At 36.2% G+C, this 14600-nt stretch overlaps 1 protein-coding gene across 3 annotated transcripts in view; it reads right to left on the bottom strand.

The window, feature by feature from the left end:
• Nucleotides 1-532: 532 nt before the first annotated feature.
• LOC101738942 (luciferin sulfotransferase) overlaps nucleotides 533-14600 on the bottom strand; it is a 343088-nt gene continuing 329020 nt past the window's right edge. The window contains exons 1-8 of one of the 3 annotated variants that reach the window (XM_012693879.4): nucleotides 10264-10420; nucleotides 9948-10060; nucleotides 8108-8242; nucleotides 7413-7512; nucleotides 6593-6912; nucleotides 4587-4681; nucleotides 2437-2614; nucleotides 533-729 (exon numbers count right to left, since the gene is read on the bottom strand). In XM_012693879.4, the coding sequence (XP_012549333.1) occupies nucleotides 599-729; nucleotides 2437-2614; nucleotides 4587-4681; nucleotides 6593-6912; nucleotides 7413-7512; nucleotides 8108-8242; nucleotides 9948-10032 (1044 nt within the window). In that variant the 5' untranslated portion in view covers nucleotides 10033-10060; nucleotides 10264-10420 and the 3' untranslated portion in view covers nucleotides 533-598. Of the gene's footprint in view, nucleotides 730-2436; nucleotides 2615-4586; nucleotides 4682-6592; nucleotides 6913-7412; nucleotides 7513-8107; nucleotides 8243-8635; nucleotides 8840-9947; nucleotides 10061-10263; nucleotides 10421-14600 lie in introns of those variants that run through there. The other 2 variants (XM_021350605.3, XM_062668714.1) reach the window with 2 other exon arrangements.

A 14600-nucleotide genomic window follows, 5' to 3' on the forward strand; every position in this document is an offset into this window, starting at 1 on the left:
TTAATTCGACTTTAACTCGTCTTGGTCGTTGTTCAGTCTTTCTCACGCATATTTGCCCTGTCATAGTGAGGAGGTCTGTAATCAATTCTAGCAGTAAAACCAAATACTGCAAAATTGATGAAACCTTTCTTGTTCTGAATATATTCTTTGTAAATCCTTAGTTTGCTGACTAACGACAAGGGGAATCAGTAGGACGTTCATTATTAACGATTCGATGGTGCGTATTCTCCGTGCGTACACATGGGCGGCAAAACTAGTGGCATATTCTATGGCTCGTTGGAATAAAATTGATATAAAACGAAGGAAACATCTAGAAGCGGCTTTCTTTTTTACTTTCGATCACATGAAATAGACCACAGAATCTCACATTGCCACAATAACCAAATTATATAAAAATACATCGCACAATCATAAGTTCTATTTCTGCAGCAATAATAACAGCATTCAGCAGGAAGGAAGCTGTTTATCGCAAATGCATATTCGCTTAAAATTTTTGGTACGGGAAAAGACAACGAAATAATTCAGGAGTGAATAAGATTTCTTTACTTGTTTATTTATAAATAAAAAGTAACAGAATCGATGAGAAAATTTTAGTGATTCATTTCTTGGTTACATCATTACTGAAAACCGGGAACTGAATACCAGTTTCCTTCAGTTTTTTGGCCATCCATTGTTCGCATTCCACGGTCATCTCGTCATCGAAGTAATCTCGCCAGCCGCCAACTTTTCCTGTTCAATTTGGAGTACAGTTTTTCGTTTAGGGGCTGTTTAATAATAATAATAATAATAATATAACTCTTTATTTCTCTCTTCCAGGCAACCTTGCCGGAAGAGGATTAAGCAAACTAGCATAGACGGTGCTATATCCTAATAAACTTACATAAAAATATATATTTATATACACATGTGAAAAATAAAGGCAATATAAGATAGACTTACATACGTTTTTTTTTATTGCTTCAGCTAACTTTTTTAACTATTGCTAACTCAGCTATTTATGAAGTAAAATTAAACTTTAAAAATATAAATAGAAATACAGATGTAAATCATACTAGAAACGCTATCAGAGGAAAAAAAATGTTTACAATTCTGACCTTGAACATAAATAAAGAACCACATTCATTTCCTTTTTATTTAACGTTTCACTATCATACGCTTCGTCATCAAAAGCTATTTATTGCGATCCTGATCCTATCTATCTATCAGCTATTATCAGCTATCCTGATCAACAACTTGCCCCGTGCTTGCCGAAGTAGAGTTTTAAATAAAAATCGATCAAATCTTTTTTTTTGCCTAGATGTGTGGACGAACTCACAGCCCACCTGGTGTTAAGTGGTTACTGGAGCCCATAGATATCCACGACGTAAAGGCGCCACCCACCTTGAGATATAAGTTCTAAGGTCTCAGGTATAGTTACAAATAAATACTAAAAATATGCAATTTTATCTACTTGTGATGAATTTTTTAATTACTATTTAATTTAAATTTCCAGTATTTTAATATTGTCAAAAGCTGCTAAGCAATAGAAACGTAAGTCATAGGGCCAACGACTTTAGTTCATTGAAATAAAAATATGGACGCACTAAACGTGCAATCAATGTTTTTTATTGCATAGCTTGGCGATAACAATATCTGATGAATGTCACTACCCACCTTAGTTTACAACACCAACGGTTAAGTATGAATGCTTTTCGGCTGAAAAGACATGTTCACACATTCAACTTAGGGTGATTGTAATAATCACTGTAATTATTACTGGTGGTAGGACCCCTTGTGAGTCCGCACGGGTAGGTACCACCAACCTGCCTATTTCTGTCGTGAAGCAGTAATGCGTTTCGGTTTGAAGGGTGGGGCAGCCGTTGTAACTATATTGAGACCTTAGAACTTATATCTCAAGGTGGGTGGCGCCTTTACGTTGTAGATGTCTATGGGCTCCAGTAACCACTTAACATCAGGTGGGCTGTGAGCTCGTCCACTCATCTAAGCAATAAAAAAATAACACCGCCAAAAAATTTACTATTCGATTTTTTTTATATACTGGCCTAGTTAAAAAAGTATCTTACTAATAGGACGTTTAATGAGCCCGCGAAGCAGTAATGCCTTAGGGTTTTGAGGGTAGGGCATTATTTGTTCTAAGTACTAGCATTTAGAGCTCTATTATCAAGGTCGTAAATGTCTGTTTGATTTTGGGGTTTAAATTTTGAAATCTACGACCAACTTGCTAGTTACTTGCGCGATCAACTGAGCGCGACAATAGCGCTACGCGTTACCGTAGTGTGTGAAATTATCAGCAGCAGATCCGTATTTCTTAAAAGCTTTAGAATGAAATAAAAACTGAGCTATCGTACAATGTCTACATACTCCGGGCCCCAATAAACACTAGAAGACCCTTGACTAAATCTTTTATTATTTATTTTTATCATATAGAATTATTACCTTTTCTTATAAATGGTTCTTCTCCTGGTATAAACACATCTGCTAAGAAGTTCAAGCTTACTGAGTCGTTATGTCTGAAATTATTTATATTAAGATGGTTGCACAGCACTGAGATTTGTTCATCTGTGTATTCTTTGTTGAAGAATTTTGCAGTGCGTTTTATTGTATTGGAAAGATCCTGCGGACGTAATGTATTATATTATTTAAAAATGTATGAACAATATTTTTCGATTAGTGCAAAGTTTTTAGTTAATACAAATTTAGTGATATAAAATTAAATTAGTGTTTTAATCTATATGCTAAGGTTAGATTTATTTTAATTTTCACAAATATGTTTAATGTGTACATATTATTATGTCGTAAATGACGACGAATTCTCGAAGTGGAAACAGGTATAATAATAAACTATCTACATTAACGAAAATTTAAAAAAAACATTGTCTTGTTAACCCCAAACAAATAAGGCAAAAAACAATTTAACTTCACCATTGACCACATGTAATAAGATTTGTTTGTTTTGTTCGATTTAATTATTATTTACTGTTACCCGTGGCTTTGTCTGCGTGGTCAAGGAAAAGTATCCATTTTAAGGTAGTTACCGTTATCAATCTGTTTCGACGCAAACAAAGGCTTCGACGTGAAAGAAGAACAAACAAACCCACCAACAAACAAACAAATGAACATACTTTCACGTTAGGGGCTAAAGTATGAAGTTGCCGATTTGTACAATAAATTCGTTATTTTTTTCATTTAACATATTTATTTAATCAAAATATCTACCATTATCTATATATACATTGCAGCCATCTAATAGGAAGGTCATTGATGGCATTGCGATAGAACTCTGGTGATCTAGATCATACAAACTGTGTGAAAGCATTTTGTTCTACCTCCAGGGGAGTAAACTTTTTATCACGTAGAAAATTGGCAAATCACGAAAAAAATAGTAGTCCGTTGGAGCAATGTCTGGCGAATTCGGAGGGTAACGAATGGTTTCTAATTCCAGTTCCTGTAGAAGTTAAAACGGTTTCTCGTGCTGTATGAGGTCTTGCGTTATCATGGAGCAATAATGTTGAATTCGATCGATTCATGAGTCGGGGCTGTTTCACTGCAGGTTTTGCTATCATTGTTCGAAGTTCGGCACAGTAGACATCGTTATTGTTTGAACAGATTGGAGAAAGCTATAGTGAATAACACCATGCTGAGACCACCAAACAGTTAACATTACCTTTTTATTGGTAAGCTTTGCTTTAGGACACTGTTCCGGCGTTTGACCTGGGGTCAGTCATTGCATTTTTCGCTTACGGTTATCGTAAAGAATCCACTTTTCATCACACGTCACAATTCGATCCAATATTCCTGCATTTCTGTATCGATTCAACGAGTCAACACAAGTTTCAACACGCATTTCTTTCTGCAGATCAGTCAAATCATGAGGCTCCCATTTTTCATATTTTTCATTTTATTGATTTGACGCAAACCAGTCAATATTGTTGGTAAGGTTACGATAAACCATGCCGCTAATTCCTGGAAGTTTGCCTCGGATCAGCTTCCACCATCTCTTTCAATTTATTGTTATTCACATGTGTCACGCCCGTCTTCCACGTGGTTCGTTCTTCAAATCAAAATTTCCATCACGAAAGCGTTTAAACCAAAATCGCACGCTGCGTTCATTAGCAATCCCCTCTCCAAACAAAACATTGATATTGCGAGCTGGTTCTGCAGCGTTAGTTTCGCATCGGAACTCGTATTCAAAAATCACTCGAATTTCGAAGTATCCAGCTGTCTTGTCTAAGCTGAATAAAAAAAAACAACTGATAGTCGATAATCGAATGTTGGACATTTTTTAAAAGTAGAACCTTATAGGTACCATTTGAAAACAGTTTCACTCAAAAATCTCAAATCATGAAGGTTCTATGTCAACTCAAAGTACCTACCTACGAGTATTACAATAAAACGGCAATTTCATACTTTAACCCCTATTATTAGTATGTGTGTATATAGATTTTATTACGGATGATGATACCTAATAAAGTAATACATAGATTGTACACTTGTATTTGTTTTTGAGAACAGTTCCTAAACATAATGTACATAATGTACATAATATATGTTAAATTCAAATAAAATACATTTCTCAAAATACTAACATTTTTAAGTTCCTCGTAGAACAGGAATAGCATGTTTGGATGATTTCTCAATTCCCATGCCTCTTTTATGTGTGCGAAATAAGGTGTTCTGATGACTGAAAATAATTTTTTACATTTTATTTTATGATGGAATAGCTATCTTTAGTATTTCGTTTGACGTAATTACCTAATAATATTTGATTTGATATTATGTGTACTGTAAATATATGTTAATGTATTTTTTAAATATATGGTATGTAAATATATTTTATTTAAATTACAAGTTTGTTTGATATCGTTCGTGTTCTTAATAATACGCCAATAGTTTAGTTGGTTAACGACAACTTTCGTCGTGGCCTAACGGATAAGACGTCCGGTGCATTTGTGTTGAACGATGCGCCGGTGTCCGAATTTCAGGCGGGCACCAATTTTTCTAATGAAATACGTACTCAACAAATGTTCACGATTGATTTCCACGGTGAAGGAATAACATCGTGTAATAAAAATGAAACCAGCAAAATTATAATTTGCGTAATTACTGGTGGTAGGATCTCTTGGGAGTCCGCACGGGTAGGTACCATCACCCTGCCTCTTTCTGCCGTGAAGCAGTAATGCGTTTCGGTTTGAAGGGTGGGGCAGCCGTCGTAACTATACGTGAGACCTTAGAACTTATATCTCAAGGTGAAGGCGCATTTACGTTGTAGATGTCTATGGGCTCCAGTAACCACTTAACACCAGGTGGGCTGTAAGCTCGTCCACCCACCTAAGCAATAAAAAAAAAACTTTATCCAATTGCGTCAAACACCTTTACTGATATAACACGTGTTCGCTTTTGAGTTTCACTATGAAGGAGATGTGGCCTAACGGAGTTCTGCAGCTGCAAAGTAACTACAATATATAATCAAATGTAGCTTTCAAAACCCTACAAAAATAAAACTTTTTGAACATTGAACTTAAATGGTTATTAAAAGTTTAGGATTATAATCATAAAAAAAGCGAGATCGAAGAATACTACAGTGATAAGTTTTTACAAACAAACTTCCCTATTTTACACGTCACTATAGGTATCATAAAAAAAATTGGATCATTCCAATTGCACCAATCACCGCGTGCATGTGTTCTGTCGGATCCCTCGACCACTTGGGATCCTTCGCAGACTTAATTTATTATTTGAGCTTTGTTTGAGCGGGTTTCAAGATAATTCCCCACCGTTACCGTCACGGCTATCACATTACGTTGCTATTTTTAACAGCAAAAGCGTTCTTTTAGCGTTCTCGCCTAAGGTAAGGCAGCCTCCCCCAGGTACCATGGACCTCTTCGCAGCTTTTGCGGACTTATAAGGGGTCGATACTCGCAGCTGGCCACAGAAATTTGCTGCTTACATGGTAGCAGATCCATTTTACGTGCCCTACGCCATTGACTCCAACGCCCGTGCCTAGGTTGCGCTTTGCTTTTATCTAGGCCAGCACCCGCTTGCAGGTGGACCGCGTCTTCCGTCGCGCCCACTGTAAGATCATGCTCGCGAGCTGTTAATATTGGGCGGGACGTGAACTTTACGCACTCGTGTCTGGCGACTATTAGAACCAAACACTTCTTGGTGAATTCAACGTTGAACTCGTTGTCATGATCGATCTTTTCCGATAAGGTTATTTTGGTTTATCCGATGTCAAGGGCCAAGGGACGTATACGTGTATGTTTCTCGTCGCCCTTAGAGCCGCACTGAAGGCAAAGATATCTAAAAATTGTTTGCGACCTATCCAGGGTCATTTTTAAAACCCCCCATAGGCGTATTACTTCAGGATAGTGTCACAACTGCCAATTGCAAGGCTCGACATTTTGTTGTGTCAAAGGTCAAGCCCACCTTGGTGTCTGCGTCAGTGCTCAGCATTTCAGCAAGCACCAAACGACTACAGGATATTAACTTTAACTTTATTACCACTACAGGCAACAACACTCTCATGCCCCATGCATATAATTTTGTCAGACTGATTTCAAGGACAAATAAATAACCAAAAAAACAAAATTACCGTTATCGCGGACGAACATGTTCCAAAAAGTTTTGAAGTCCCCTGTAAACTGCGGCACAGGCATAAGACGGTAAAAATGATACAGTGAGACTACAACGTCTCGTGGATCTCTTGCTACGTATACTATTTTGGCTGTTTCTATGAGATTAGGAGGCAGCATACACATTGGAAGATGGGTTTTAATGAAGCGAGGGTCACTTGCTGCCGCTAGCAGCTCACAACCGGGCGTTATTATTTGTTTGTATTTACGCTTGTCTTCTTCTTTAAATTTTAATATTTTGGCACCTTTTGCTCTGGATGCTAGACCCCAGATCGAGATTCTGGAAACATTAATTTCAGATTAACTTTCGTTAACACTTATTTTTTAATTATTTATAAACTAAATTCATTTATTACAGAAACCAGTCCGTTTGTGTACATAGACTCATTGAAATATTATTAAAATTACCATTTAAATATCATAAATTAAAACAAAAAATATTAACAAACACACAGACACACCCACACGCGCACACACACACACGCGCGCACACACACACGCGCACACACACGCACACACACACACACATACACACACACACACACAAGTGCACACACACACACACACACACACACACACACACACACACACGCGCGCACGCACACAGACACGCGCGCACACATACACATTATAAGCTAAAAAAGAAAAAATACACAATAAATAAAGAATAGTGATAATAGTATTTTTTTGATTTGTAAATCCATTTGAATGTATCGACATAGATTTATTTTATATAACATAAAAGTTGCTACAGAAAGAAGTGTTTATTGCCCTACTCACCCAACATTTATGTATCTGTCGACAAGATTAAGTGAGGCCGCCTTGGCGTAGTCTAAGTCATTCAATAGTAACCAGACCATTTCTTGAGTCCACGTTGTCCCTGTACGATGTTAAAAAAATATATAACTCAGCTATTTATGAAGTGAAATTAAACTTTAAAAATATCAATAGAAAGACGGATGTAAATCATACTAGAAACGCTATCAGAGGAAAAAAAATGTTTACAATTCTGACCTTGAACATAAATAAAGAACCACATTAATTTCCTTTTTATTTAACGTTTCACTATCATACGCTTCGTCATCAAAAGCTATTTATTGCGATCCTGATCCTATCTATCTATCAGCTATTATCAGCTATCCTGATCAACAACTTGCCCCGTGCTTGCCGAAGTAGAGTTTGAAATAAAAATCGATCAAATCATTTTTTCTTCTTCTAGGTTCTTTAGACTTCTAGTGTAGTGTAGTGTAGCTTAGTGGCAGATTAATAATTGCTTTTAGCAGGTACCGAGAAATAGGTAGGAGTGTGCCGAGTGGGGCATAGGGAAATGCGCCCTATCCCACATCCGATGTCGGATCAGAAATACGAGGACAATTTGGATATAAAGTTAATTTTCAATCTAAAATCCAGATGAATAATTCCAAAAAAGCCCAGTCCGATTTAAGAATCTTCCATTATTGTAAAAGAATAAATACCTGATCTCGGAAATGTGGCGACATAAATATCAGTAGCTCTTACTTCCATGTTGTATATACTCTTGATTTCTGGTTCAAATGCTACCGAAAATAAATATCCGGCTGGTCCGACCCGAACGAATCCAGGGCAGTTTTCTAAAATATGAATGAAACGTCATATAAATAAAGTTTTAATTAGTTTATTTTTTTATTGATCCTGTGATACATGATATTATGGCTGTACAATAACAGGTAAGAGTAAAAGTAATAAATTCCCAAAAATAAACCGAAGAAAGAACCGAAAAGAATGGAGTGCGAAACGATCTTCAGTCAGTATTGGCTGGAGACAGGTTGAATAAGAAGAAGAAAGGATTTATTTTCTACTGGCGAGGGAGCAACAGTGAAAAAGAAATTTATGGACAAAACGCAGCTGACATTTCCTCGCCTTTTCCAGCACTGTTACCCCCTGGCCACAGCTGAGAGCGGTGCGAATTGCGGCGCGTCGTGAGACGTGGCAAGCGGGAGCGGCGAAAACAAATGGTAGACAACCTATGAATGTGAATGTGGCATACACAGCTACTGGCGCTGGCGGTGCGTTTTGCGGTGCGTTGCGAGGCGCGGCGAGAGGCGCGTGACATTTGGCGGCGGCGAGCTGCACGATGTGCGAGTGAAACAAATGTACTAGCCCAGTGATTCTCAACCACTGTTCCGCGGCACTTTTTTGTGCCGCCAAATTTCAAAAGTGTGCCGCCAAATTTTGCGAATATATAATAATGTTAATATTATTAAATTATATCATTTGAAAAGAAAAATATTTTAAACATGAATATATATTTAAATCCACAAAAAAAAAAATTATAGTATATTTTAGTTTATTTCGTATATTAATTTTTTTTGATAAACTATTTATGCAGTGTGTTGTAGCAAGTAAATAATTTTTCTTTTTTTTAGTGTGCCGCCAAATTTTTAAATTGTTAAATATGTGCCGCAACAAAAAAAAGGTTGAGAATCACTGTACTAGCCAATATCGAGGCGGTCACAGCTCAGAGCGGCGCGCGCGGCGGTGTCGGTGGATGCATTGAGGCATCGCGCGACCGAAACATACCATTTTGTTTTTACCGCGCGTTGAGCTAATAAAATATAATGGATGAGGAACAATTCATTAGTGAAATACTGAGAAGACCAGAAATATGGATGTCATCCATATCATAAATATAGGCATGTTATAAAAAAAATATGCGACGAAATAAAACAAACAATTTTCTGGTAGTGATGGTTGGATAGGATTATTGAAATAAAATTTGAAATTTGAATTGATTTCGTATTTTGAATAATTTGTGAATAATTATGATAGCGGAACACATTTCTTCCGCGATCATAAGATCTTCCAAAGAAGTCGACGTGGAGGACTGCTTTTTTTTTATTGCTTAGATTGGTGGACGAGCTCACAGCCCGTCTGGTGTTAAGTGGTTACTGGAGGCTATAGACATCCACAACGTAAATGCGTCACCCACCGTGAGATATAAGTTCTAAGGTCTCAAGTATAGTTACACAGCTTCCACCGCATCAGACTCTCCCCCGAGCTTACGAATCTCTTATTAAGAGTGAGAAACGCGGCAATCCGGACCTACCATCGATATCCCACGGAATCAAATTGGAATCATAACGATGACAAGGCAGGGTGACTGGCCGATTCCAAAATTTTTTTTTTTTTTTGTAGAATGAAAAAATAACGGTTTCGTCTTATTGCTCGATTTTACTACTCATCAAATTGTCATACCGGAGAATTCAATGAAATCGATTATTAAGAAGTAAATTCCTATATTTTTTTAATATTATAAATATATATAATGTTAAATACCTAATCCTTTGAAAAGCCTCCGAAGCTCCGTCGATTCTTCCTCGCCGTTCTCTCGTATTTCAGGACAATTTCTATTAGAAGCCATAGCTTCTACTTAGAGATATTTGAGCAACCTAATTTAATATAATTTTTAAATGTATTTTCGTTCATTGCTTTGATTCATTTCAGTACGACCATATTATGATGTAACAATTAAAAAGACTGTATGTAACTTTTATAGCTAGGCTATATGTATTTGATTTGAATAATAGAGTTAAATAAATATTGTTACGCAAAATTAGCTTAGTACATAATATATAATATAATAAGATATAACCTGGTAATTAATCCCACTAGAAACCAGCCACTCAACACGGCTTAGTAGATGATACTTAATTATATCACTAGATAGATTGTGTTTCCTGAGTATATAACAATGAGGTATTTACACAAGTGCGTGAGAACTTATCAATAAGTATTAACATTATTGTGCCAAAAATGCGTTTATTAAAATTAAAACATATTATTATGTTAATGCTGGCTGTATTTGGGTGCAATAGTAGGTAGGGCTGTGCATATTTTTTTATCTGTCAAAAAATGTTTTTATGTTTAATGGGTATTAAGTAGCATATGGCATTAAGATGTAGTCGCTCACACTGGGCTTCATCAAAAGACTCAAAATAACCCAAAGAGAAATGGAGCGGCTATCCTCCGCGCTTCTTCTGAGCAACAGATCTTACATAACATTAGTATAATGTCACAACGTATTCAATGTTTTTTTTTTTTTTAAATAATCTTTTTAAATTGATCTATGTTATAATATCCATATGGACAGCCTTGATTATGATATGAAATTTCAGCAGATTACAAAAAAATCTCTATCTAATGTTTAGGTGAACGTAACAATATATATATATTTTTTTTATTACTGAGTAGGGTGGACGAGCTCACAGCCCACCTGGTGTTAAGTGGCTACTGGAGCCCATAGACACATACAACGTTAATGCGCTACCCACCTTGAGATATAAGTTCTAAAGTCTCAGTATAGTTACAACGCCTGCACCACCCTACAAACCGAAACGCATTACTGCTTCACGGCAGAAATAGACAGAGTGGTGGTACCTACCCGTGCGTACTCACAAAACGCCCTACCACCAGTAATTACGCAAATTATAATTTTGGGAGTTTGATTAAGACGAACCAGACTATAGACTGTTTGATATAAAACAATTAATATTAAATTATAAATTTATATTCATCCTGATTAAAAATAATATTAATAAATACACTAAGCACGTATTTTTTATTATTTAATACCAAACAATATAATAATCTCCACTTAACACCAGATAAACCATAGGTTAATTTACCATTTAGTAAATGTAATAAAATAAATAAAAAATCCGTCAATAACTACGGTTTATAATATTTTCAGTTTTATATGTTGTACCCGTTATCTGTGTTGATTTAGATGTGTTTGTCTTAAGAACATTTTGCAAATGTACAAGCATTAGTCAATCTCTCTTTTGAATCAAACGTGGCCTAAAGGATACGCCATTCTTTCTCTTCATTAAATAATAATATTCGATTGCTTACAAAACATGTATATTACATTCCATAACCAAAAACGTTCTTTTATACATATATTTCTCTACATTAACTAAAATAAACATGCATGCGACAGAGATGCGAATGTTTAGATGGATGTGTGGAGTGACAAGAATGGACAAGATAAAGAATGAGTATATCAGAGGAAGTGTGAAAGTAGCGCCCCGGTAAGTTACAAATTAAAGAGCGGACGGTTAGCGTGGTATGGACATCTGATGCGTAGAGAAAAGATGCATGTGACTAGGAGGTGTATGAAAATGATAGTGCAAGGTAGAGGGGGAAGAGGTCGACCGAAGAAGACATGGGTGGAGTGTGTGAATGACGATATGAGAGAGAGAGAGGAGTGTGTGTTGAGATGACGGCTGGTAGAAGAGAATGGAAGAGAAAAAATAACTGTACCGACCCCACCTAGTGGGATGAGGTGGAGAAAAAGAAGAGAAGAACTAAAATAAACGGTTTATATTGTGAATCTAAACGAATCTATGTTTTAGAAAAAACGTATCTAAATACTAATCGTTCAAGGAGAAAGAACTTTTAAGCCAGTAGAGATAGTAAAGTGGACGATTTTTACGACTAACTTTCGTAACAAGTATTAGGTCGATTCGATTAGATAGATACAGCGTTTACGGGACGTGTTTATGGCAGCTGAGAAACACGCGCGTAACTTAAAGTCAAATTTACTGTTTCTATTTCAAGAACTTACTGAGAAAAAGCGGAGAGTAATATATGTGACATCAAAACAAGTTAATTAAAGCGTTTGCAATCGATATCGCACTAATTTGTTAAATTTCAAATTAATTGGTCCATCTATCGTCAAGATTAGCATTCAGAGAGAAAAATCTGTTTCCGATTTAATTAAATGAGCGCGGGATTAAACCATAAAAGTTGTCTTAATTAAATAATGTATCAATTCAGTTAGATTAAATATTTTCCATTTAATAAGCTAACAGAGGCCCTTTTTTTATTGTCATTAGTAGAAATTACATGTACCTGCTTACACAAACGGTGTACGCAGCAGAAAAAGTATTCTTTTAAGCATTGTTAATACAGGTTAATGATTTATTTTGTATTTTATGATTTTATGTATGCTATGTTTTGACGAGGTCACTGACTTTTTGCTAAGAAAAATCTGAATCTGAAAATTTGTGTCTTTTAATTACATGTTTTCTATACTTTGTTTGTTTAGATATAAAACTTATTTCGTTTGTAATTAAAAAAATTCAACATTCATACCTGCAGTACTAGCGTTCGCGCAATAGTCGTAAATAATAATAAATATCACTGAGACTGAGGTTTATAATAAATCTATAGATTGCATTTTCTCGTTCGTTTCGTTATTATCAATTTGAAAAAATAATCCAATTTGATTTTTTATAAAAAAATAATACTAAAACTCGTCAATGTCAAAAGCTAAAAAGCTTGAGCTAAAGCAAAACGAAATCGTTTGGTAAACAGAAGAGACAAATGTACTTAGTGTTTTTTCTTTTAGATATAATAATAGTAAAAAATATATCATCTTTTTAGTGTCTAGATGCCTATCTAATCTAAGGCGATACCGTATCTTCAATTTCGATCATCCATCGAAAACGTGTTCTTTTAAAATAGTGTTGGCAATTTTTTTTTTTTTGCTTAGATGTGTGGACGAGCTGACAGCCCACCTGGTGTTAAGTGGTTACTGGAGCCCATAGACATCTATAACGTAAATGCGCCACACACCTTGAGATATAGTTCTAAGGTCTCAGTATTGTCACAACGGCTACCCCACCCTTCAAACCGAAACGCAGTACTGCTTCACGGCAGAAATAGGTGGGGCGGTGGTACCTACCCGTTCGGACTCACTCAGAGGTCCTACCACCAGTAATTACGCAAATTATAATTTTGCGGGTTTAATTTTTATTACACGATGTTATTCCCTCACCGTGGAAGTAAATCGTGAACATTTGTTAAGTACGTATTTCATTACAAAAATAGGTACCCGCCTGCGGGATTCGAACACCGTTGCATCGCTCGATACGAATGCACCGGACGGACGTCTTATCCTTTAGGCCACGACGACTTCATAATAGCAATGAGTGAATATAATAGAGAGTAGTGTAGCACGTGTGTAACCACGCTGCTCTAAATTATAGGTGTTATGTTTGTTTAACTCTGACTGCCATGTAGGTCATTTGTGCCCTACGTGGCGCACTGAAGTAAGTTTGTCGATTTTTCCCTTCGATCTACTTGAATATCTAGTAGACTCCGACAAAGACGAATCCGAAGATACTGAGAATGAATCTATTTCTAAGAGACTTAAAAACTAAAACGTACATTAACAAACAATGGAAGGCAAAGTTAGACAATCCAGGCGCCTTAGTAACAGAAATCGACATAATAGGCCGCGTAGGGTACCGGTGACGTGCATGACAGTCAAAGGGTTAATTGCAATAATAACTAAAATAATTAAACCTTTAAAACATGTTTATGTTACCCTATGCTGAATATTTAGGTAGTGTCTGACAAAAATAAAAGTTTAAAAAAAATTAAAAAGTGTGTGTGTCCGCTCCGACGCACGACTGGAGTTTACTGGATATAAATATAAATTTGTGTCAGTTGAATACAGTAAAATATGGAAGTTACGTATTCTAGTGAGAATGATCCGGGAGTTGCGGAACACGTGGATGCGGTAATTAAGTAAGTCTATATAATTCACTTTTACAATTAATATATAAGTTGTCCATTCACTGATAGAAGGAATTGTTTATATTTAATAAGCTTTATTAATAAATGATTTGTAGCGGGTTATATTCGGGTATCAACCCACTAACAGTTGATACGTTCAGGAATCGAACCCGAACGGCGTCCGGCCACAAGCAAAACGATGTCGGTAAATTAAACGAAACAATACGAGAAATAGTTCTATATTACGACAACACGATACACTACAGATTATTAACAAATTAACGAGACACAAAACAAACGACTAACAAATATATGAAAATACAATAATGAGAGAAACGCGCGATCAGTACGAGGCTTTGTGGCGGACTGCCGGCGCAGCAGCCCGGCGTCACCTGCGATAACGCG

This window comes from Bombyx mori, chromosome 5, assembly GCF_030269925.1.
Source record: "Bombyx mori chromosome 5, ASM3026992v2".
Taxonomy (NCBI): Eukaryota; Metazoa; Arthropoda; class Insecta; order Lepidoptera; family Bombycidae; genus Bombyx; species Bombyx mori.